Raw genomic sequence first — 25,848 nt, 5'->3', positions numbered from 1 at the left:
CACGGAACCCACGGGAGCACGTGAGTAATGTTTCTTGACCCGAATGTCGTATCAGCTGAAAACTGTCTACGGATACCACTTTTTCATTGGTGCCAAGAGACTCCGTTCAGGCTCAATATATCCACTGTTAAGCCTCCGCAAGAAAGCTTTAAACTTCTTTGACGTGCCAACAATCTAAGTTTGAATTAAATGACTAATGCTTTACCTAGTTTCTACCACTAGCGCTCTGCCAGCATCTTTTCAATTCATCCTCAGCCAAAGCCTGTCAACCATCCTGGCAACACACCCTTTCACCTCCCCACACCTCACGTCTTTGCTTTTCCAGTCCTTTGGCTGCCCTCCGGTTCCTTCCCTCACATACTTGTCTGGCTGGTTCCTAGAAGCCTGGCAGAGATTCGTCTCTGACATAAATCTGGCTGCCACGGATTAAGAGCCGGAGTCCAAACCCACCTCCCCGAGCGCAGATCTAAATGGATCTCATTTATAAACAAAGAGAACACCTCTATTTTTTTTTTCTCGAAAAACAAATCATGCACTGGCTTTCAAAGGCGAGAATTAAGAGCGGGTGGACAGAGAGAAGGACAGACTAGACCAGAGGCTGGGGAAAAACTAGGAGGTAAAAATTGTTCCTGGATGAAGATAACCCCAGAGAAGGCAGCAGCCTTCCTTATCTATCCACCAGGGGTCCCCCAGCCTGCTGTAAAGGTAAGCGAGGGCAGTTATCTTTGTTCTGTGCCCTGAAGTAACCCAAGTTTCCAAAACGGGAGGTGGCACATAGTAGGTGCTCGATTAATATTTGCTGAATGTTCCCAAGGCTAAGAGGATTAAAAGCCCACCAACTGCTCTCATAAATAAACTGGCAAAGGCCACTGCCTCATCAAATGTTTAGCATCCCCAAATACAGCCCCATTGTTCTACTCTATACCCTCTCTTTATGCCTCATCCCTGATTTTTGTCGTTCTTTTGCATACACACTTGCACCCAAGAACTCACGCGCGCGCAAAATCCCTGAAATGACAGACTTAAATGTGTTGTTCAAAGCAAGGCTTATTGGGTTGCCGCTTTTAAATGAATGTCAACTCCTAATGGGTTCAGTTTCTGGGCAGCATTCTTTCCCGCCTTCTCGGAGTTGAGGTGAGGATTTAACAATCAACATTCTCTCTCCAGTGCCTCAATCTTTTTCTTTCCTGTTCTCTCCTCTCCTCGGCTCTATTTCCTTCCCCAGTCTGTCGTTTCTCTCGGGTGGTTGCCTCGCTTTCTCCCTCTTTGCCTGTTCGCCCCTTTGATCCTTTCTTTCTATCCCTTATTCCCAGAAGCTCCAGAAAATACCTCCTTTTTTCCCCCCTTTGCACGTCACTTCCCTCCCTTCTCCCATCTCCTTCTCCTAGTCGGTGAGAGTGAGTTCCCCACTAGAGGCCAGCACTTTCTCAGTTTCGTCCCTCCAACCGGCGCGCAGAACTCGGAGAGAAAGAAGGGAAAAAAAGAGGAGAAAGAGAGAGCGAGGGGGGGTTGGGGGGGGCGGGGAAACAACAACCCCGGGGCCTAGAGCGCAGAGGCCCGGGAGCGGCGTCGTCATGGCAACGGGCGCCGGCAGGAAACGAGGGACGCGCGGGAGGGAGGAGGGGTGGGAGGAGGGCGCCGAGGGGAGGGGAGGGACGGGGGAGGGGTCCGGCTGCCCCGGAAGCACCTCCCCGCCAGCCCCCTCCTCCAGCCCGGCCCGCAGCCCCCGGCCTGCAGCCCCCACCCTCTCGGCCCGGCAGGAAGTGACAGGCCCGGAGCGAGCCCCGGAGGCCTGGCAGAGCCGCGGCCGGGCCCGCACCCGGAGCGGCGGGAGGGGCGGGGAGCCGCGGCCGCGCCGGGCACCTCCCACCCCGCCCTCGGCGCCCCCGCCCCTCCAGGAAGGGGAGGAGGCGAGGGGAGCCCGCCGCGGAGGCCGAGCGAGCCCCCCGCCCGGCCCGGCGACTGGGGACCCCGGCACATGAGGTGGACGCCCCCCGGGAGCACTTCGGTGCGGAGCCGGGTGCGAAGGTAACCGGGCGGCCGCGGGCTGGGGAGGGGCAGGACCTCTGGGGGCTTGGCTGCGCGGGGATGTTTCTTCAGCCACCTCCGTCTGTGTAACGCCCCAGGTACCTCCCCCAGTTTCTTTCCCTGCCTACCTCTAGCGCTGAGCTCTGCGGTCCTTCGGCTCTGTCTGTCCAAGTCTTCTTGCTATTCATTGCGCTGCGCTTCACGCCGTGTGTCCGTCACCCTAGTTGCTTCTGACTGCTCATTTTCTCATTCATTTTTTCCTTCTCTGACTTTGGTTCTCCCATCCAAGCCTGCTGTCTAGTAATCTCCCTGCTTTGGATGGTCCGCTTGGTGCCTCGGTCTCCCAGTTCCTTGACTTCTGTCTGTCCTTCTCCTGCTTGGCTCCCTGCTATCAGTAAGCACATCTCCCAGCTCACTTGGGTCAGTTCACGCCTGGCACCGCTCTATCTGCCCCCTTCCCTCGGTGTCTTTGATTCCTCTTTGGAACCTCATTTTCATCAGGGTTCTGTATACAGCGAGCACCCGTGGGCGCTTACTTATTATCCCTGTTCTTCAGATCACTTCCATTTCTTTGGCACAGCCTTACTCCCAACCACCCCCTTCTCCTGCCGCCCTTCCTATGCCCGGTACTTTATACAAGACGGAGTTTTATGTTTAGGGAAATTTATTCCCTCCAACTCTTGGCTCAATGGGCCCAGGATCCGGTCCACTTCACTATCCTTTTCTAGCTCCCCGCCAGAGGTCCGTCCTAAACCAACCCAACCCAACCCAATCCAGTCCATACACACCCAACTACTACGGTTCAGGGTGACCACAGTTGAGCTATTGTGGGGACCTCCGTGGATCAGCTTCTTGCTCTTTCTCTTCTGGCATGATTCGGAAAATGTAAATTCACTGTGCCTCCCAAACTTTTGGTTGTTTTCATTTTCTCTACTTAATTTTGCAGTCCCAACATTGATCACAGATGAACAGATTTACGTGGCTGAGATCCAGGAATCCTACTCTTGATGTTAGTTTCTCCTGATTTTATTCCCTAAGCTGGTCCCTTTCCATCTCTATTTTCCTCTCACACTCTGAAAAAAAATTACTCCGACTTCCATTTTAAGATCCTGCAGTTTATTAGCACTTCCCCCTATGAATGTAGGAGTTAATGTATCCTCCAGCTAGTAAAGGGGACTCCTGTCTCTGAGTCCAGTGAACTAAGTCCATCATTGATCTCTATATACAACTCTGCCATGCTGCCTCTAATCCTTACCCACTTTTTTTTTCTTCACATGCTGATAATGAGGATTCATGGGTCTGTATCTGTTGAGTGCTTTGATATTTTGGCGAAAGATGTGGGAGAAGGTAACCGGAGTTGAGTTGAGGCTGATAGGATTTCCCCTGTGTACTTCGTGGGTTATATCCATGTTTGCAGTGACATTTGCCACACCTACAGAGATGGGTAGAGTACTTGGGGGATGATGATGCGATCAGATGATGCCCTGAATGGAATACTGAGAAATCTCCCTAACTCTGTTTCCGGGGCCAAACGGTTTGATTTTGTCTCCCTTGTTTTGTTTTGGATGTAATCATTATGATCAGTCCATTTTAATAAAACTGTTGACAGGCCTTAGCAGAAATTCTGGTTTGATGTTTACATTCCTAAACCAAATAGTGCTTTGCTGACCTAACGTTTCTAGTGGCCCCGTGCCTCAGAGGTAGAGAATATAGTGTCCAGGCTTAACAAAAGAGAGAGAGAGTGAAAAAAAATAAGAATGAACCAAAAAAAGCCATATGGTCATTTAGTGCTGTTTAGAGGCCTATTTCTTATTTCTCATCTCCTGTCTCGTTGCTTGGTTCTTAGCACTGTTTTCATGTCTGTTTGCAAATTTTATCGTAGACCTCCCCCCTCACCCCGCCCCCCGCAGCGTAAATTCTGACTGCTTAATTAAGTGCACCAAAAAGTTGAATCTTACTTTTTTGAAGATTTTCATTGCTGTGTATTTAATCTGTTTCATACGTGGGAGTCCATTTGTGAAAATCATACAGTACATTCAACTGTGAAGATTTTTCTACAAATGGGGAAACTGAGGTATAAGCAGGGAAAGTGACATGCCCAGTGTGTGATTAATAGTAGCCTGAGCCGGAACCAGGAAGCTATTTGGGCTGTAGCCCAGTTCTACCTGCTGGTTTGTTTGTTTGTTTCAAGTTTTATTTATTTAAGTAATCTCTGCACCCATCCTTAAGCTCCGAACTCATGGCTTGACTCATGACTCAAGAGTCTGCATGGTCTTCTGAGTGAGCCAGCCAAGGGCCCCTCTGCCTTCCAGTTTTCTGACCTTCCATGATGCATTTAACATATCTGTATCTCAAGCCCCTCCTCCATAAAATGAGGACAATAAATATCAAACCCAATGACACTGCCTTAAGCACAGATTTTTTTGTTTGAGGAGGTAGCATGTGTTCATGTAAAAGACCTGATACTTCCTAGCACAACTTTAACCTCAGAAAACCTCCTTTCTGCAGTGATAATATGGGGATAATCCTGTTTACCTTAAAGCTCTGTGAAAAATAATGGAGATGAAGAGCTAGTCAGTGAGAGGAGGCACCTGGCGGCTTCTCAGTGCCTGGTGACCATTGTTAAGATGATGCTGATAATGACGTTGAGGATCCAGGCAAAAAGGAGATAACTGTTAAGTGGCTTGCGGGAATGTAAGGTAGCCTTAGCCTTAGGAGTCTTGAATTCTAGCCATTTGCTAGTTAGTGACGGTCCCAAGGGACTATGTAAAGGTTTCTTTTGAGACATCGCGTAGCTTCAAACGATGGTATGGGGAACATATGGTTGTGTATGTTGTAGATTTGGTAATTCTCAAAAACCCAAGGAATCATGGCTACTGGAAAGAAGAGGAAGAGTCTTCGATAGCTTGAATAATAACAAGAAATAATAGCGTGAGATCCGGTGTAAATTTTAATCCTTCGCTACTTTCCTCTAGGTCTTGAGTTAGAGCGCCGGCTTTGGGGACCCTGGGCCAGTATCATGGAGACGGAGAGCGAGCAGAACTCTAACTCCACCAATGGGAGCTCCAGCTCTGGGGGCAGCTCTCGGCCCCAGATAGCTCAGATGTCGCTGTATGAACGGCAAGCAGTGCAGGTGAGGCTCAACTCGGAGGGGCTGTGATCTGTGAGTCTGGGCTTGGGGTAGGCACGGGTGCTGGGGGGAGAATTGCTCTTAGCTCCTTTTCAGCAAACCGGGGCAGTTGGAGTAGGACGACTAATGCCCCTTCCAGCCCTGAGAATCTTAGGGGTTTATAACAGTTTGACCAAGCAACCAGAGAATGAAATTCAGTCTTTAAACCATGGATTTGTATATCACTCAGTTCATGTAGCTAGATTCTGACTACCCACTTCTCTTTGTGGACTGTCAGGTTTTTAATATTTGGTCTTTCTTGTCAATCACCCTGAGTAATGGAAGTTTGAGACTCAGAGTTTTATTTTTTGATAAATAGTAGAATTCCACATTAAAAAAAAATCTGCCTGGGAACGGGGCATTTTACGTAAAAGAGCTTGGTTGCTAGAATAACTATGCACATCATAAGAATAGTTCTAATTATTAAAGAATAAGAATACGGTAATATCCCAAAGTCAATACTAAAACTGCATTACCAGTAACATCCTTATAATGCCAGCTGTTGGAAAATTGTACTAATAGAATCTTTCACAAGCCCCCGTTTGCTCTCTTTTTCATCATTTTCAACTGCTTGGGGCTCTCTCACCGTTATTGTATCCCTAGCGTATGGTCTCTTATTTTTTTTTGTTCTCTTTAGTTTTTCTTCTTATTTTTGTTTTATTTATTTATTTATTTATTTATTTATTTATTTATCTATTTATTTATTTATTTAAGTTTATTTATTTATTTTGAGAGAGAGAGGGTGGGAGAGAACTGGGGAGGGGCAGAGAGAGAGAGAGAGAGGGAGGGAGGGAATCCCAAGCAGGCTCTGCGCTACCCGTGCAGAGCCCGACGCGGGGCTGCATCTCACGAACCGTGAGATCGTGACCTGAGCCGAAACCAAGAGTCAGATGTTCAGCCCACTGAGCCACCCAGGTGCCCCTTTGTTTATTTATTTGTTTCAATAAGCTCCACGCCCCAATCTGGGGCTTGAACTCGCAACCCTGAGACCAAGAGTTGCATGCTCTATACCTACTGAGCCAGCCTGATGCCTCTTCTTTTCTTTTCATTAATTGTTTTCAACTTGTCCAGCCCTCGCTCTTTTCCTTACTACATCGCATGCTTCTCCACATTCCATTCTGGGAATTAAGAGTTCATGTGAGTTACACTGCTTTGCTTGTCTTTACCTACAAGACTAGAGCATGACAGAATTGTTTCTCTATTTTTTGAAGACTGTGTGAACTTCCTAGTTCTCCTGTAAAAAGGGGCAACTCCGAAGGTTGTTGATTTCGCCACACTCCCCCTCTTCTTTTGTTTCTCTCCTCCTTAAACCTCCCTTTCCGAGGATCGCAGTCATTTGCATAGAATAGGAGTTCCAAGGGATTCTTTTCTGAGTGGGTTGGGTTGATCCTCTCTTTTTCCTCTTAGGCTCTGCAGGCCCTGCAGCGTCAGCCCAACGCGGCTCAGTATTTCCACCAGTTCATGCTCCAGCAGCAGCTCAGCAATGCCCAGCTGCATAGCCTGGCCGCCGTCCAGCAGGTGAGAGGTCAGCAGCCGGCTGGCCCAAGAGGGAGGGGGTAGGCGCTCCAGGTGGATAGGGGTGTACCGCCTCTTCCACTAAGTCCGGGTGGCAACAGTGTCTTTTCTGCCTCCTGCCCTCCGGGAGGAGGACGAAGGGATCTCAGTCTCTGGGGTTGCAGTAGGAGCTGGGAGATAGAATGGCTGTGTTCTCGAACTGCGCTGTCCCGTATGGCGGCCACCAGCCGTGTGTAGCTAGTGAGCCCTTGACAACAGGACTAGTCCAAATGGTAACATTATGGATCGCAAGGTCTTCGAGTGGAAAAAAAAAAAGTAAAGTGTCTGAGTGGTTTGTTTCTCTTGGTTATACGTTGAAATGAGAGATAGCGGCTTAAGTAAAATCAAAGCTTATTTTGTATCTTTTCGCTTTTCGAAAAGCATGCGTCCTAGAAAATTATATATGTGGCTCGCATTATATTTGTGTGGGACAGCCGCGGACCAGACCTGAGAGTGACTCTTGATACGATCTGATCACAGGTTCTTCCGCCTAAGAGAAAGTGGGAGGAGGAGGAGGAGGACAGATTACTGGATCTCCCCCCCCCCCCCCCCCCGGGGGAGTTACGTGGGAGTTATTAGGCTAGCGGTTGTGGTAATGCCAGCGTTATTGGGATAGCGAATATACTCTTCCTTGCTCTGTGGTAGTCTCTGGGTTCTTACCCGAAGTCTCGATTCCATTTTGCGCTGGCACTTAGAAGATTCCGAGTCTTCTCCTTCGTTGTCTCTGCTCTTTCTTGTTTCCTTTCCCCTCTAACAGGCCACGATCGCTGCCAGTCGGCAGGCCAGCTCCCCAAACAGCACTACACAGCAGCAGACTACCACCACCCAGGCCTCAGTGAGTACTGCCTCCTCCCACCAAGTGGCACCCTGTCCTGGGTCTTTGTCTCTGGGGTAAACAGCTTTGGGCAGCCAGTGGGGAGTGCTTATTGAGCCATTAATAGTATTCATTGCTCTGACGTAGAGAATGTCAGTAAAAGGGAAATAACTGACTTGAATCTATATAGGACCCTTAAGGAGGAGGTCTAAGAGAGGAGGAAGAAAATCCCCGGGGGGAGAAGAGGAGATAACAAAGGGAAGGGACCGATCTCTGGACCCTTTCCTGAGACGTGAAGTCTGCTCCATTTTTGTTCCTTTCCCCTCCCAGCCGTTAATGCCAGTGGGTAGGGACTGGCTTCTTTACTTTGGTAATACCCTACAGTAGCTGGGATGACGGTTATGGATGGGAAAGTGTTATTCATTCCCGCCACCCCCCTCCCCCCCGTTCTGAAAATGAGATATTCTGCTCTTGACTGTGTCACTCTGAATTTGTCCATGGTGTATGTTTCCTTTGACCCCCTCCCAAAGCCTTAGCCTGGTTCCTCTCTGTACCACGCAGATCAATCTGGCCACCACGTCGGCCGCCCAGCTCATCAGCCGATCGCAGAGTGTGAGCTCTCCCAGTGCTACCACTTTGACCCAATCTGTGCTACTGGGGAACACCACCTCCCCACCTCTCAACCAGTCTCAGGCCCAGATGTATCTACGGGTAAGCCACCAACACGACCACCATCGTTCCGGGGCATAACTGTGAGTGGCCCTGGCAAACAAAGACTTGAGTGAAAGCTATTTTACTTAATTACGGTTACCCCGATATGTTAAGACACACTGATCTGCCTCCTAGGCCTTACTTATGTGTAGAATTGATGCTCGTATCCACGGGTAGCCTGCAGATTACATCGAGATCCTAAGTTAGATGTTCGCCTTAACATTTGACTCAAGGAGCGTCACGTGTAGTCCAGTCGTTAAACCTGTGGCTCAAGTACACAAACTAAGTGTTATCTCTTAGCCTGTCTACCTACTATATACATAAATACTTGTTCTGAAATCCTCATTGTCTCAACGTCTTTGATGTTTGACTCTTTGATATCAATCTGTAGTTTTATGTACATTCTAGGTTTCCTTCTGGATGACTCATCGCATATGGAGAATAAGGGTCTCCTGGGTTGGTGTGGAAAGGGGCAGGGCTTAGCAGTTTCGTATCTTCTGTTTATTTTGTCTTGTGGTCCTTCCCTTCCGTTTCTTCTGTCTTTCTTCTTTCCCTCTTGTTCTCTTTCCTTTGCTCTTCCTCTTCCTCCTCTCCTTGCCAGCCACAGCTGGGAAACCTATTGCAGGTAAACCGGACCCTGGGCCGGAATGTGCCTCTAGCCTCCCAGCTCATCCTGATGCCTAACGGGGCGGTGGCTGCAGTCCAGCAGGAGGTGCCATCGGCTCAGTCTCCGGGAGTCCATGCAGATGCAGATCAGGTCAGTGGCAACCACTTGACCTGGGGATGGGCACTGGGGAGGATGAAGGGAACGACCGCAGACCAGGGCCTGCCCTGCTACCCCATTACTACTTCTCAGGATTCTTTTCTCCTCCCCTTTTCTTAGTTTCTATAGAACTTGAATCCCTTATAGCCGATGAGTTACTCGAGTTAGGAAGGGAAGTAGATTTGACTGAAAACAGCCCTGTGGATCTGGGAAGCCTGTTCTCATCCCAGGGTAGATTTCCTTACATTCTTTTAGCCCTCTGTGGCTCAGTTTTATTCAGGAAGTCTTAATTCTCTTTCTTTGCAGTATTCTCTTCAAGATAAGGGAATCCTGCAGTTAGCTAGATGTGAAGCCAGCCTGGCTGAGTTGCTGAAAGAACGTTTGATTCCTTCTCTTCATGAGTTACGGTAGCTGCCCACTTTCGGCAGTGTGTTTCTACTCGCTGTGTGCCCAGTAAAGTCTTCCTCACCCTTGCTCCCCGTGCCTTATCCCCAAAATACGTATATTTATTTCGAGCATGAAGCTTTTGCTTCTTATGGATGGAATACCCACTGGGATCTCACAATCACTTTTTTCTTTCTCTTAGTTTGTCAGCAAGTAAATAGTGAGCTTGAGCTCTTTCTACTGATGTGCTCAGAAATATACTAGAGACTTTGGAAGATTGGAAAGCAATACAAGTCAAGTCTTCAAAGATCTTAGAGAACAAAGAAGTGCGAAGTAGATGGTACTAACTTGGAGGGACACATGAGTTTAGAGAAGAGTTGGCCGCATTCCTTCTCGGGGACTCTGGGGATACCTGAGTAGATTCTTAAAGGATGGATAGGATTTGATTCAGAGCAAGAAGAAAACTGAGAGAGAACAGGGTGTGTAAAGGCATAACTCCTGTATGTGCCTGAGTTGGGGATGAGTGGATAAAGTGGAGACAATAGATCTGATGGCAGAAAAGGTCAATGGCAGGGAGAAGTCTGAAAAGTACCTTCATAGGTAGCAGGGGTCATGGCTGGCTGTTGAACAGCAGATTAATAGGATAAGGACAGTATTTTGGAAAGAATTTTCTAGGAACATGTACCTGGAGAAGAAAGAGAAATTAAGGAACCTAGGAAGAGGGGCGCCTGGGTGGCTCAGTCGGTTAAGCGTCCGACTTCGGCTCAGGTCAGGATCTTACGGTCCGTGAGTTCGAGCCCCACGTTGGGCTCTGTGCTGACAGCTCAGAGCCTGGAGCCTGCTTCAGATTCTGTGTCTCCCTCTCTCTCTGACCCTCCCCCATTCATGGTCTGTCTCTCTCTGTCTCAAAAATAAGTAAACATTAAAAAAAAAAATTAAAAAAAAAAAGGAACCTAGGAAGAGATTCTTGGGAGTCATTTAGTCACTAGGGTAAGACCTTTGTTTTAGACTATGGTAACAGCAGGGGGGTCCGAGGCTGAGGTTGTGACTTCGTATCCAGTTTTTTCATTTATCCGTCTATTTATTCATCAGATATTTGAGTGTCAGTATGTGGGGGGACAGAGTAGTGGTTGAAGACGTGAATCTGATATTTGGGTCAGAATGCAAGTCCATGACTTACTGTGTGACCCAGGCAAATGACCTAATACATTTTTGCCAGTTTCTTCTTCCATAAAATAGCTGTTGTTAAATACCTACCTCAGGTTGTGTTGAGGGTTTAAATGAGTTGTCGGTGTAAGTGCTCGAGCAGTGCCTGGATGCGGTGAGTGTTGAGACTGTTGGCTGTCATTACTATGTATCAGATATCCCCTGCCTTGTATGCCCAAGAAGATCATGAACATTGGACTGTTAGGGATCGCAAATCACTGAAGCACCAGACATTATAAACAAAGAATCACCTGGATGGTTTAATAAATAATTGATTCATGAGAAAAGCACGGAGTGCTCCGCAAACACAGGAAGAGACCTAATTTAGCCTTGGGATTGGGGTGGAAAGCAAGAAAGCCACCCTTGAGGGAGGTGTCTACCTGGAAGGAGAGTGGTGAAGACATGGGACACCTCATGTCCAAAGACCCTTTAAATCCAAAGAGGAGGGAAGGAGCTTTATACATGGGAGGAATTAAAAAAGATGGTGGGGACAGCGTTTGGGGTTTTTGGCTTTCTGCGAAGGGCGAGAGGACGCTGTGGAAGGATTTGAAATTTGGAAGTGACGTGGAGTGATTCGAGGTTTGTTCATTTGTGTGTTTCGAGATTACGTTGGCTCCTCGCTGGAGAATAGACGGAAGTGGTGTCGGTGTGAATGTAAGGAGAACAACAGCGTTAGAACAGTCGGGGGGAAAGGTGGTGCTTGGATTGGGCAGTAACAAGGGAGAGGGACAGAAACGAACAGATTGGAGAAAAACTTGGAAGATCTTTGAAAACGGAAAACTGAAAACGGATGGGGGAGTCGAGGGAATGCCAGAGATGAGGTCTGACACTGCAGTGAGGTGGCTGCTCGTGCTACTTAGGGGATGAAGAATGTTGGAGAAGGGGATTGAGGGTGAAGTTCACCCTTTTGGATATGCCGACTTCGGATGTGTTTGTGAGTCACTGGCTCACGAGGAGGTCAGCAGTTTTGTATATCTGGTGCTGGAGCTTGGAGGGGAGGTCTGTGAGTTGGAGATAAACGTTCAGGAGTAGTAGGCACATAGAACATTTGGGATTGTTGGGGAAAGGTATGGGTTGACAAGAGAAAAGCGTTCAAAGATGGAGCCCTGAGGGTTAGGACAGTGCCTTAGAAAGTGGAGCAGGTCACGGTCGAGTAGAGGGTGATGGACTGGCAAAGGGGAATAGGAGAGAGTGGCAGAGAAATAAGAAAATTTGGATTGTGTAGTGTCATTAAGACGGGAGCACAATGTTGGAAGAAGTGGTGAGAAGTCCTCTGTCAAATGCAGTAGAGAGGGCAAGAAAGATAGAATCACTAATAGGGATCGAGAACCATTTCAGTGGAGTTGGTGGGGGGTGGAAGTCAAAGTAGTATGACTTGAGGGATGGCTGGATAGTGAGAACAGGCACAGCGCATGTGAACAGTTACTACCGGGTTGGCAATAACAGGAAAGGAAGATGAAGCCGGGGTTGGGACAGTGGGGTTCGGTTGTGACGGGAGGCAACCGTTAGTGGAAAGGTTGAAGAGACTGGAAGGAATTGATAGACTAATCTCCTTGAGAAGGATGAGGGGTGGGGCCCTGACTGTGGGATTTGATAGGAGGGAGGAAGGGAGAGCAGGGAAAAAGGAAGTGGTGGGTGTTTATGAGGGGGACGTATAGGTTTGGTGATGGAGCTCATGGAGGGTGCTCGTAATGGTTTTATTGTCTCTGCAGGGGTGATGAGGAAGAGGGGGACGAGCAAGTGGTTCTGAGGTGTATAGGGAGACTAGGACAGTTTTATTTATTTAATATTTATTTATTTTTGATTTTTTTTTCCCAACATTTATTTATTTTTGAGAGACAGAGAGAGACAGAGCACAAGCAGGGGAGGAGCAGAGAGAGAGAGGGAGACACAGAATCCGAAGCAGGCTCCAGACTCTGAGCTGTCAGCACAGAGCCTGACGTGGGGCTCGAACTCCCGGACCGTGAGATCATGACCTGAGCTGAAGCCGCTTAACCAACTGCGCCACCCAGGCGCCCCAGACTAGGACGGTTTTAAGCAACCGTTATGGAAAGCTGGTTAGAAAAAAACTGTAGAATTGCCAGATCATATTAAGTGCCCCAGTGCCCAATCCTGATGATTCTTCTAAATCTCTTAAAATCTATCACTTCTTTACTGCTTGCCTGAACTCAGGTTCTTATTATTTTTACCTGAATTACTGTACTAATTTTCTAATTGGTCTCTTGACTTCAGCCTTATCTACCTCTAAGCATCTTCCGTATTACTATCAGAATAAGGTTTTTTTTTGAGAGAGAGAGCGCATGCATGTGCGTGGGGGAGGGGCAGAGGGAGAGAGGGAGAGAGGATCTTAAGCAGGCTCCTTGCACAGCATGGAGCTTGACGCAGGACTCTATCTCATGACGCTGAGATCATGACCTGAGCTGAAATCAAAGAGTAGGATGCTTAACCGACTGAACCACCCAAGTGGCCCCAGAATGAGTTTGTTTTTTTTTTTAAGTTTATTTATTTTGAGATTTATTTATTTTGCACAAACAGGTGAGGGGCAGATAGAAGGAGAGACAGAATCCCAAGCAGGCTCCGTGCCATCAGCACAGAGCCCAGTGCGGGGCTTGAACTCATGAACTGTGAGATCATGACCTGAGCTGAGATCAAGAGTCAGTCGTTTAACCTACTGAGCCACCCAGGTGCCCCAGAATAAGTTTTTTAAATAAGAAAATATGTGTTGTTACTAACATTATTTTAAATTGTCCTTCTGGTGTATCAGATTTGATAAATCACAATCCTTGGTTCATGATATCCTGTCAGCAATGGTCCATTCATGGTCCACTTTTATGTATTTTCTCAGTATGTTTTCATGATGTAATAAGCAATCCCCAGTTCCACCCACTGCCTGCCCCTATCCATGGTCACAATCATTCTGATTCCTAGGTCCATCCTTCCCTGTGTCCCTTTTCTTAATAGTTTTATTGTGCTTACATTTCTCAGAAGTACTTTTTATTATGGAAAATTTCACACTTCTGGAAAAATAGTAAAAAACATGGAGCCCTATGTACCTACCAACCAGCTGCAACATTTGTCAACACATGGCCATTCTAGCCAGGCCCCTTCCCTCCACCTGTGGATTATTTAGAAGCAAATTCCAGATACCATATTTGATATATATATATATATAATATATATATTTTTATATATATATATCAGATATATAATGTACATATATATTTGAGATATATATATATATATATCATATATATATATTTACTTTGTAATTAAATTTAGAAAGTCTTTGGGTTGTATATAATTTTGGGGGAATACTTGTCCAGATCCGTCCATACTGTTGCATGCTGTTGTGTTTTATTAATATTGATTTCTATGTAGTATTCCATTGTGTGCATATACGACAGTTCATTCATCTTCTCTTCTGATAACGGTCACTTGGGTTGTGTCCAGGCTTTTGTTACCTGCGAAGAGTGCTGCTGTGAACATTCTTAGACATCAGCAAGAGTTTCTCCTGTGGAATTCCTGGATTAGGGGCTGTGTGAATGTTCAACTTTATTTTTTATTTATTTATTTTCTTCCCAATTTTTACTTAAATTCTGGTTAGTTTTAACATATAGTGTAATACTGGTTTCAGGAGTTGAAGAATGTTCAACTACAGGATATGATGCCAAACTGTTTTCCAAAGTGTTTGTGCTGACTTACACTTCTATCAGCACCATTTATTTTATTTTTTTATTTTTAAATTTTGTTTTTACGTTTATTCATTTTTGAGAGACAGAGAGACAGAACACAAGTGGGGGAGGGGCAGAGAGAGAGGGAGACGCAGAATCCGAAGCAGGCTCCAGGCTCTGAGCTGTCCGCCCAGAGCCCGACGCGGGGCTCTACCCCATGAACCGCGAGATTGTGACCTGAGCCGAAGTCGGACGCTCAACCGAGTGAGCCACCCAGGTGCCTTATGTCGGCACCATTTAAAAGAATGGTTTCAACTGTAGATTTGTGTCTGTGTATTCTGCTTAATATTCTTCAGTGGCTTCCTGTAATCTGTTAGGTGCTCATCATTCCTCTCTTCATGTTTTGGAGTACTTACTATGTCAGGCACTGTGCTAGGTGCTAGAAATGGAACAGTGGAGGAGACAGATCAACTTTGCGAACCGAAGTTCAGACTCTCCTAATTTTAATATACCAAGCCCTTCATAATCTGGTACCTTTCTACCTTGCCAGCCTGAGCCTACCTTCCTAGCTTCATTTCTTGTCACTCCTTCTAACTCCCCCCACACATAACGAAATATTTATAATTTCCAGAAATGCTGTGCTCTTTCTTGGCTTGATGGTTTTCCAAATGTTGTTACCTATATCTTCAAACCTCCGCCTTCACTCTTACCTGTCGAGTCTCAGGTCAAACAAAAGACTTTTAGGAAGTCTTCCCTGATCTCCCTGGTCTGACTCAGTCTTCCTTCTCTGTGTTCCCATGGCAGTTTGTGCATATCTCTGCATAGTATCCTATGGCTATTGGTGATTTTCTGGTCTTTTCTGGTGGAAAGTACTCATTAAGAGGAGGGATCGTGTGTCTTTCGTCCCTGCATTTCCAGTATCCAACATAGTACCTGAAGCATAGTAGGTATTTGGTAGATGTTGAAGGAATGAATGGAGAGCAAAGGGAAAATCTGAGACATTTTGAAGGAATAAATGAGTGAACTTGCTGATGGGTTTGATAGTGGATGAAGGAAACCGAAAATCAAATGTGATTTGAGTCCCTCCCTGAGTGACTGGAAGGACTTTCGTGTATGTAATTGACAAGGTGGGGGGTACGAGTTTTGAGGGGGGTTGGGGAATATCGGTGGCTATCCTCACTGCTACTGAATCATCATAGAAATCTTGACCTTAGTCCCTCCTGTCCCCCCCTTTTCAGTATATCTCTTTCTTCTTATCTTTCAGGTGCAGAATTTGGCAGTGAGGAACCAACAGGCCTCAGCCCAAGGACCCCAAATGCAAGGCTCTACTCAGAAGGCCGTTCCTCCTGGAGCCTCCCCTGTGTCTAGCCTCTCCCAGGCCTCTAGCCAGGCCCTAGCTGTGGCTCAGGCATCCTCTGGGGCTTCAGGCCAGTCCCTGAACCTCAGTCAAGCTGGTGGAGGCAGTGGAAGTAGCATCCCAGGGTCCATGGGTCCAGGTGGAGGTGGCCAGGCACCTGGGGGCTTGGGTCAGTTGCCTTCCTCAGGAATGGGTGGTGGTGGGAGCTGTCCCAGGAAGGGCACAGGAGTGGTGCAGCCCTTGCCTGCAGCCCAGACAGTGACTGTGAGTCAGGGAAGCCAGACGGAAGCAGAAAGTGCAGCGGCCAAGAAGGCAGAAGCAGATGGGGCTGGTCAGCAGAACGTGGGCATGAACCTGACACGGACAGCTACACCTGCTCCCAGCCAGACCCTCATTAGCTCAGGTAAGCTTGTCCCCTCTCGTAACGGCATCATTCTCTCAGAACTTGTTTGAAATCTTCAGAGTACGTTTCTTTGCCCTTTTTCCTGCTTCTCTTGGTCCTGGAGTAGTGGAAGGAAAGAAAATCGCATCAGCCTCGATCATATTCGTCCAGGGAGAGAGGGGGACTGGTAATAGAGCTAGATCGCGCCCTGTTTTCCACCAGGCAGCAATCAGTTTACAAACAATTGCTTCCTTCCCTTCTTAGGCCCTGAGTTTACCCACCCTACCCATTCATTTCCCCCGTTCTTACTGAATTGCCTCCTGTGTTGTAGGAGGTGTTAGGGATGTGTCTTTTTTTTTTTAAGTTTATTTTGAGAGAGAGAGCGAGAGCGCTAGCAGGGGAGGGGCAGAGAGAGGGGGAGAAAGAGGATCCCAAACAGGCTCCGCGCTGGCAGTGCAGAGCCCGACTTAGGGCTCATTTACGAACCGTGAGATCACGACCTGAAACCGAAATCAAGAGTTGGACGCTTAACCGACTGAGCCACCCAGGTGCTTCAGGGATGCATCTTTGAAAAACAGAGGCCTTGTCCTCGTGGAGCTTAGGATTTAGCTTAAGGGATGACTTCTCCTCTCACTGTTTAATGATGATTAGTTGGACCAGCCAGGGTAGAGCGGAGCACTTCGGACTAGCAAGCAGAGCACAGTTTAATATAGTCACCTTGTGATCATCTGTATCAATGATAAGGGTAAAAAAAGAATAAATAATATTAACCCCAATGGTTTATACTTCTTTTATTTTTTAAGTTTTTTTTTTTTTCACTTTTTAAAAGATATTTGAGATAGTGCGCCCGCAGGGGCATGTGAGTGGGGGAGGGGCGGAGAGAGACTCCCAAGCAGGCTCTGCCCGACGTGGGGTTCGATCTCATGACAGTGAGATCACGATCTGAGCCGGTATCAAGGGTCGGACGCTTAACTGAGCCACCCGGGTGCCCCTGTACTTGCTTTTAGACTGTGGTTAGATAGAGTTAGATGTGTGCACCTTACTTGGTAAGGTTTATGTTTGCCTGCCTTGTTTCTAGCACTTTGGTTGTTGCTGTGTTGGGATGATTTACTTACAAAAAGTCAGGAGTTAATTATCGGCTGTATTACTAATATCTAGGTATTTACGTACCATAGCGCTTCTATTTCTAAAGGGCTTTTGTCTCACATACGCTCTCTGGACAATCTGGGAGAATATGGGGGGGGGGTGGGATTGTCAGCTCCACTTGCAGGGGAGGAAACTGGGTAAAGTCAGAGATTATAGCTGCGACTCTTAAAGACCCCCACAGGTGGTGACCTAAACTGATGAGTCTGGAAAACTGAGGCATTCACCAGAAAATGTTGGTAATCTTTACCTCTGAGGACCTCCGTTCTTTCAGCGACTATTACGTCTTTCTCATGTGCCGGGCACTGGGCTGGGCTCTAGGGATGTAAAAAAAGTGAAGAAAGCGGGGACTCAACCCTTGAGGAGTCCAGTCCAGTCGCACAGAAGATGGGCCAGCCATTCTCCTTTGCTGGGTCCCACTAGCAGGATTTAGCATAGCAAAGGGAATAAAAGTTAGATGGATACAAGAACTTACCGAGGGCTCTCGAGTTCCTTCCTTGAGGTCCTTCATCCTAGACAGAGGTGGTAATGTCTGCCTCAGACGAAAGAGCGTGACCGAAGCGCTGTCTCGGGTCCGCCGCAGGTTAGATTTGCAGTCGCCGCGCGATACCAAGAGCAAGCGCGCTTTGGAAGGGTGGTTTTACTCTTCGTCCGTAACGAGGGTGATTTTCTGCTCCTCCCCTCCGTCCTGTTCGGGCGGTTCCTGCAGCCACCTACACGCAGATCCAGCCCCACTCCCTGATCCAGCAGCAGCAGCAGATCCACCTCCAGCAGAAACAGGTGGTGATTCAGCAGCAGATCGCCATCCACCACCAGCAGCAGTTCCAGCACCGCCAGTCCCAGCTCCTTCACACCGCCACGCACCTCCAGTTGGCCCAGCAGCAGCAGCAACAGCAGCAGCCGCCGCCGCCCCCCGCCGCCACCGCCACCCCCCGCCGCCGGCCACGACTCTCACTGCCCCTCAGCCACCGCCGGTCCCGCCTACTCAGCAGGTCCCGCCTTCCCAGTCCCAGCAGCAAGCCCAGACCCTGGTGGTTCAGCCCATGCTTCAGTCTTCACCCTTGTCCCTCCCGCCCGACCCGACCCCCAAGCCGCCCATCCCCATCCAGTCCAAGCCGCCGGGAGCACCTATCAAGCCTCCTCAGTTAGGGGCTGCGAAGATGGCAGCCACCCAGCAACCACCACCCCATATCCCCGTGCAAGTCGTGGGCACCCGGCAGCCGGGGACAGCCCAGGCGCAGGCTCTGGGGTTGGCACAGCTGGCGGCCGCCGTACCTACTTCCCGGGGGATGCCCAGCACAGCGCAGCCTGGTCAGGCCCATTTGGCCTCCTCGCCACCTTCGTCGCAGGCTCCTGGCGCGCCGCAAGAGTGCCCTCCGGCCTTGGCCTCCGGGATGACCCTTGCTCCTGTGCAGGGGACGGCACACGTGGTAAAGGGTGGGGCTACCACCTCCTCACCTGTCGTAGCCCAGGTACCTGCCGCCTTCTACATGCAGTCCGTGCACCTGCCGGTGAGTGCCATCTGATGGTTTTGAGGGCACGGTCACCTTCCAGTGGGCCTGGGGCTCAGTGGAAACAGAGCTTAACTTAGGAGGGGAATGAAGAGAAGAAGGGAGCCTGGGTGGCTCAGTGGGTTGAGCATCCGACTCTTGTTTCGGCTCGGGTCACAATCCTCGGGTTGTGGGATCGAGCCCCGTGACGGGCTCTGCACTGAGCATGGAGCCTGCTTGGGACCCTCTCCCTCCCTTGCTCTGCCCCCCGACCCCACTCGCACTCCCTCTCCCTCTCTCTCTCTCTCTCTCTCTCTCTCTCTCTCTCTCTCTCAAAAAAAAAAAAAAAAAGTTGGAAAAGTTAAGATACTGATATTTATCATTTAACCTTAACTTCTTCATTGGAAGCCCCATCTCCCAATACAGCCACACTGGGGTTAGGACTTATGAATTGGGAAGGAGGAGACCACAAACATTCAGTCCATAACAAATCCATAATTCATACGTGTGAGTGAGTGAGTGCACGTGTGTGAATAAGTTACTGCATCAGTTGCTCTGTTAATCATCGTCTTGTTTCATCAGTGACCCTTATTTGTTACAAACCCTAAAACTGAAAAGGATACTGGTATTTGCTTCTTTTGTAAGGGAGACATTAATAGAAGGTTAAGGTACTGGTATTTATTCGTTCCTTTTGTAAGAGAGAGACATTAATGTATGTAATAGTCTGTACTTCATACTCCTGAGTTTGCTACCGAATTCATTCTGGGTTTTTGGATCTCTACTAAGTTAGATCAAGATAGGCTTGATCACTTAAATGGATCTTTGGAAAAACAGTAGTTCTCGGGCCAGAATGGATCCAGGGTTCTGAGGTCTAGGTCAGGGCTAAATGTGACGTTTTCTTTTGTCCTGATGTAGAAGATACACTTCTTGGGAATGACCAGGAATCTTAGTGTACCGTGGGGAGTATACCAATTGGGGAATCTGGAAATGAGAAAATTTTCGCCGGTATTATGGGAGTAATGGAGGTTCTTTATGCTCCTTCACTCATATATCTTGATTTCTTTCCTGTTCTTCACTTGATAGAGCAAACCCCAGACGTTGGCTGTCAAACGGAAGGCAGAATCTGAGGAGGAGAGAGACGATGTCTCCACATTGGGTTCAATGCTTCCTGCCAAGGCATCTCCAGCAGCAGAGAGCCCAAAGGCCCTGGAGGAGAAGAGCAGTCTTGGAGGTGAGTAGCTGACTTGTGCAGTGCAGAGATTAGAGAAATGTTCGGAGTGGGCCGAAAGATAAATCTGGTTCAGGAGAATACGGGAATACGGGCCTGAACTTGGATGAATGAGTGGATCCAAAAACAGGGACACCAGGGTGAATGCTCAGAGGTGAATGTGTATCATTGTGGAAGATCACACTGGCTTGGCGAACAGATGGGCCAGTTATGTCATCCCCGGTCTGCTCCTTAGTCTGTCTGTGTTTGTTTTCCAGAGAAAGCTGAACCAGTGACCGGTGTGAATGCTAATACTCCAAGCAGTGAACTAGTAGCCTTGGCTCCTGCCCCGTCAGCACCCCCTCCTACACTAGCCATGGTGTCCAGACAGATGGGTGACTCAAAACCCCCACAGGCCATCGTGAAGCCCCAGATTCTCACCCACATCATTGAAGGCTTCGTTATCCAGGAAGGAGCAGAGCCTTTCCCGGTGAGGGCAGGGCCATAAGGTGGGACTTTCACGTGGAGACGTGGTCTGATTACTGTCTTTCCAAAGTCTGCTAAATTCAACGGTCTCAGAACTGTTTAATTACTAGAGAATGGTCCAGTTGTGTTGTGCGCATAGTGAGTTGTGAAGGAAAAGAAGGAAGGGAAGTGGGAAGATTATGTGTAGACCAGAAAAAATGACAATGTTGGGAGAGGAGAAGAAAAGGAAAAAGCTGTTCATGTTTAGCTCCACAAACTGGGTTGTATGAGAACGAAGAGACGTGTGGTGGAGAAGTTAAGGGACTTTTTCTAGGTTGCCAGCCCTTGCAGAACCAGGACCAGGATGCCGGTGTTCTGCGACTTTGGAAGGCAGAGGACAGCCGAGGTAGAAACCTGTCTCCCAGGGGCTTATGGGAGAAGAGCCAGTTAGGCACTCCTGATTGTCCTCTTGAACAGGTTTCCTTGCACCAGGGTTGGGTTAACTCAGAAAACCAGGCAGAGACGGCTGAGAAACGCTGGGGAAAGCTATCGAGAAGCAGAAGGGAGTCGGGCTGACTTCCCTGTAAACTTTGTCTGGCACAGGTGGGTTGTTCTCAGTTACTGAAAGAGTCTGAGAAGCCGCTGCAGACTGGCCTCCCGACGGGGCTGAATGAGAATCAGTCAGGTGGCCCCTTGGGAGGGGACAGCCCATCGGCTGGTGAGTATTAATTTAGAGACCCATCTGGGGAAGGAGGCTCACGGAGATGTGTTTGACTCAGTGTAAAATAGTAATTATTTAAGGTGGGAATTATGTGAAGTCCATTCACACACAGCAACTATATTAAATACCAGAATGTGTAGAATCATACAAGAGGAGTTCCAGAGGATTAGGGTAGTTTTTTCCAGCTAACCTCTTGAATTATTTACTGTAAGGATATATTTTTCAAAAGATCTCAAAGAGGAGACTTCTCCGACTTTGGCTCAGGTCATGAGCTCATGGTTTGTGAGCTCAAGCCCCGTGTGGGGCTCTGTGCCGACAGCTCAGAGCCTGGAGCTGCTTCAGATTCTGTGTTTCCCTCTCTCTCTGCCCCATCCCGGCTTGTTCTCTCTCTCTCTCTCTCTCTCTCTCTCTCTCTCTGTCTCTTGCTCTCTGTCTCTCAGAAATAAATAATAAAAACATTAAAAAAAATAAAATAGGATACTTTTTGTAAAAAAAATTTTTATGTTTACTTTTGAGAGACATAGCGTGAGCGTGGAGTGGGGGAAGGGCAGAGAGAGCGAGAGAGAGGGAGAGAGAGGATCTGAAGCAGGCTCTGCACTGATAGCAGGGAGCCCGATGTTGGGCTCGAACTCCGGAACCGTGAGGTCGTGACCCGAGCTGAAGTTGGATGCTTAACTGACTGAGTCATCCACAGGCACCTCTAGTTCTCCTTAGTCTAGATTTTATACATTAAGTACATTAAGGACTCTGTTTACATTTCCCCCACGGCTTTTGTAAACTGTTGTTGGGAGAGGGATCTTGTATCTTTGTAGTTAGTAATTCGTTCCTCTGTCCTGCTCGCTAATGCAGTCTTATCTGAAATCTGAGAGTATGAATTAGGATAAAGTTTGTCTTCGGGGCACCTGGGTGGCTCAGTTGGTTAAGCGTCCGACTCTTGGTTTAGGCTCAGGTCTTGATCACACGGTTCCTGAGTTCGAGCCCCGAATCGGGCTCTGCGCCGGTGGCGTGGAGCTCGCGTGGGATTCTCCCTCTCCTCTCTCTCTGCTTCTCCCCCACTCTTAAGCGCACTCTCTTTCTCAAAATAAATAAAGAAACGTTAAAAAAAACATTACAAGGAAAAAAAGGCCAAAGCTAGTCATCGAAAACGGAAACAGTCTGCCTTAAGTCCGAAGCCCAGGGACGTTCCTGAGGGACATACCTTTATGGTTTTGGATTCTGAACTTCAGGTTGTAGGGATTCTGACTTAGGTCGTGTAGCTCCGTGGGGGCAAACCCTGAGAGTGATTAGTCAACTGTGGGCCGCACGACGGTCTGAGCGGCAGCGGAACCGGTGACCGCTCTCCAGCGAGGCCTTGTTTTCCAGAGCTGGATAAGAAGGCGAATCTCCTGAAGTGTGAGTACTGTGGGAAGTATGCTCCCGCAGAGCAGTTTCGCGGCTCCAAGAGGTTCTGCTCCATGACTTGCGCTAAGAGGTACCACGGGCACCCCTTCCTCACCTTCTGCACCCGTTCCTCCATCTAACAGGGCGCCCCCCCTTCCTTCCCTGGGATCATCTCACAGCTGATCGTTCAATGAGTCTCCTTGCCTGTCTGCTGGCCCGTTCGTCCCCGAGTCGGTTCTTAAGACACCGATTCACGTTTAGCGAAAGGTAGCAGGGTAGTCTTTGTAGCACCTTTGACGTCCGGCGCGTGCCCTGACCTGTAGGTATAACGTGAGCTGTAGTCACCAGTTCCGGCTGAAGAGGAAAAAAATGAAAGAGTTCCAAGAAGCCAACTATGCTCGTGTTCGTCGGCGTGGACCCCGCCGTAGCTCCTCTGACATCGCCCGCGCCAAGATCCAGGGCAAGCGCCACCGGGTGAGCTGCCAGTGCAGAGCCGGCTCCCTTTCAAGTGGTCCTTTTTCCTTGGTCCTCCCCTACCGGGCGATTCCTTTGCCCAGGTGAAAGACAGCAGGAGACCAGAACTCATTTTTGCATTGATTGCATCACTTGAAATTCCAAGAGATCCTGACCTCTGGTCTCCTTTCACCTGATGACTGGTTCACGTATCCATTAATCTCGACATTACATTTGGGAAAACCCAAATTGTTGGAAGAAGGGAGAATCGAGGAAGTGATAGCATATACTTGAAAGCGACTTGAGAGTGGGCTAGTGACTGGGCATTTGCAAACCAAGTGCTGTTTTTTCACTCGCGGTGATGCTAGGTTTTCCTCTCTGCCCAATTATTGGCTCAAACCCCAAATGGGGCAGGGGGACACCTCACGCCCCGTATTCATGATCTCACTGCTTTGGGATTCTCTCCTTAGGGTCAAGAGGACTCTAGCAGGGGTTCGGATAATTCCAGTTACGATGAAGCACTCTCTCCGACATCTCCTGGGCCTTTATCTGTGAGAACTGGGCATGGAGAACGTGACCTGGGGACCCCCAATACGGTACCACCGACGCCAGAATTACATGGCATCAACCCTGTGTTCCTGTCCAGCAATCCGAGCCGTTGGAGCGTAGAAGAGGTGTATGAGTTCATCGCTTCTCTACAAGGTACTGAGGATCTATCTGGCAGAACCCGGATCCCATATAGGTTTAGTTTCCTTAGGTCACCCAGTGTGGGCCTTCGTGACAGGGAACGTGACTGACTCTTAAGCAGTAGGGACTGAAGTACGGTATGATGAAGGCTCTACTCTTGATCGTTGCCCAAGTTACTTGTCCACAGCCTGGTTTCTTAATTTCCTTCTGGGTTGATTGTCCTCAACTGTGTCAGCAGTCTTGCAGTGTTTGATTTTCACCTTCATGTTTCTTACCGATAATTTTTGGATAAAGTATATTTTTTGTGTGTGACTGTGATACCTGTCACGGATAGAAGACTTTTTCCCACTAAAGGGACTAGGAAATAAGGGGCCATTGTTAACTCCACACTCTTCAAGGCAGGATTGTTTATAAGCTACTCTGGAAAAAGGATGGTTTTCTCCAGAAAACAAAATCACTGTACCCGTTTTGCCATTTGTGTGAATTATGGGTCCTTAAGCAAAACTGCCACAAAGGCTCCGAACTTTGTTTTTTGCTATTATGAAAGAAAACAGGTCGATCTTGCTCCTTCCTTTTCCTCCTTGCTCAAGCTATTTGAATGAAGTTATTTCTATGATTGGACAACTTTGTCATTCTTCTTTTATCTGGGCTTTTTTAAATGTTCATTTTTGGGAGAGAAAGAGAAAGAGAGCGTGCAAGTGGTGGACAGGCAGCGAGGGAGAGAGAGGATCCTAAGCGGTTTCCATGCTGTGTATGCAGAGTCAGACGGGGGGCTTGAACTCATGAACTGCGAGATCATGACCTGAGCTGAAATCGCGAGTCTGATGCTCAACCGACAGCCAGCCAGGGGCCCCGAGGCTTTTTGTTTTCATATTTTTTTAATTTTTACTTAAAAAATTTTTAATGTTTATTTATTTTGGAGAGAGACAGAGCATGGGCAGGGGAGGGGCAGAGGGAGAGGGAGACACAGGACCTGAAGCAGGGCTTGAACCCACGGACCGTGAGATCATGACCTGAGCCCAAGTCGGATGCTTAACCGACTGAGCCACCCAGGCGCCCGTTTTCATCTTTAGTTTCTCCCTCGTATCCTCGGGTGCCCCCATGTGGTTTCTCATGTGTATTCCCCCCATTTCCTTCTAGGCTGCCAAGAGATTGCAGAGGAGTTCCGTTCCCAGGAGATTGATGGACAGGCCCTTTTATTACTTAAAGAGGAACATCTCATGAGTGCCATGAACATCAAGTTGGGCCCTGCCCTCAAGATCTGCGCCAAGATAAACGTCCTCAAGGAGACCTAAGGTGGCCCTCTCGCACACACGAGCCGAAGGCAGACACTCTCCACTGTCCAGGTTATAACCTGGTAGCAGCAGACTTTACAGGGAAGAAAGAGCTGTTCCAATTACGTAAATCTTCTGGAGAGGGGATTACCGAGACAGGGAAGAAAAGTGCAAGAATTGGTTGCTGGTGCTACATGGCGGCAGCTGTGACATTTTCTCCGGGTTCTACCTTCATTTTTAAAAGTTACGGTTCTCGCTTTTCTCACTTCCCCTGATCCAATCTTTATAAAAAGAGGCAGTCTAGAGAAGTAGGACTGCTCCGCCTTATCCTGGAGTGGAGTACGTAGCCAGGGCCTCAGCTCTCCGGGAGGAGGAATAGACCGTGTGGAACCGTAAGGAAGTGGGTGGAACGCGGGTGTGCCTCCGCAGCGGGAGAGCGAGGTGGGGTTTTTCTAGCTGGCGTTGACACGAGCGGCAAAATCTGGCGGCCCCTCTCTTCCCTCTGGACCGCCTGGCCGTGGCCTGGGGTCTTTGTCGTCGCTCCCTCAGTACTGAACGTTTTCTCCTGCGTTCCTGGCAGGGTCACCAGCACCCGCAGAGACTCGGTCGGCGTCATTCTGATCCGCTGCAGGGGCTAAAAAGTGTTGGGCACGCGTGTGGCTGTCATTCTTTCCGCATCCCCGTGCTCCCTTCAGTCTGTGTGTCTTCTACCCTCCCTTTCTTTTCAGTTCCAACTCTGCTCTGTCCTATAGCTTTATTCAAACAGGAGTGTGTGGGGCTGAGGTCAGGAGTGTAAGTACCTGCCTTAGGCGCTATTCCTTATACAACAAAAATATTAAATATTTTTTTCCTCCTCAGTAAAAGGATAAAAATTGGTCTCAGTTGTCTCTTACTCCATTCCAGTGTCTCTACCCTCTTCTTTCATACAAAAGACTAGGGCAAGTTGTTTGTTTGTTTTTTTAATCTTTTAAGTGTTTTTGTACAAAAGA

The 25,848-nt window shown here is 48.3% G+C and overlaps 1 protein-coding gene across 1 annotated transcript; it reads left to right on the top strand.

Annotated features, from left to right (window-relative positions):
• The first annotated feature begins 1,763 nt into the window (after nucleotides 1-1,763).
• On the top strand, nucleotides 1,764-25,736 carry PHC1 (polyhomeotic homolog 1). The gene is given in 16 exon segments (XM_053895557.1): nucleotides 1,764-2,028; nucleotides 5,004-5,161; nucleotides 6,605-6,715; nucleotides 7,509-7,586; nucleotides 8,127-8,276; nucleotides 8,878-9,033; nucleotides 15,565-16,060; nucleotides 17,892-18,094; nucleotides 18,097-18,693; nucleotides 19,756-19,903; nucleotides 20,158-20,369; nucleotides 20,948-21,062; nucleotides 22,428-22,536; nucleotides 22,769-22,919; nucleotides 23,369-23,600; nucleotides 24,726-25,736. Coding segments are annotated over 15 exon segments (3,027 nt in total). The 5' UTR covers nucleotides 1,764-2,028; nucleotides 5,004-5,047; the 3' UTR covers nucleotides 24,881-25,736.
• The last annotated feature ends 112 nt before the right edge of the window (nucleotides 25,737-25,848 follow it).

The sequence above is a fragment of the Panthera pardus genome, unplaced genomic scaffold, assembly GCF_024362965.1.
Source record: "Panthera pardus isolate Hobbes unplaced genomic scaffold, ASM2436296v1 HiC_scaffold_6, whole genome shotgun sequence".
NCBI lineage: Eukaryota > Metazoa > Chordata > Mammalia > Carnivora > Felidae > Panthera > Panthera pardus.
The sequence above is the reverse complement of the archived record's forward strand: the minus strand, read 5'-3'. Positions and strand labels throughout refer to the sequence as shown.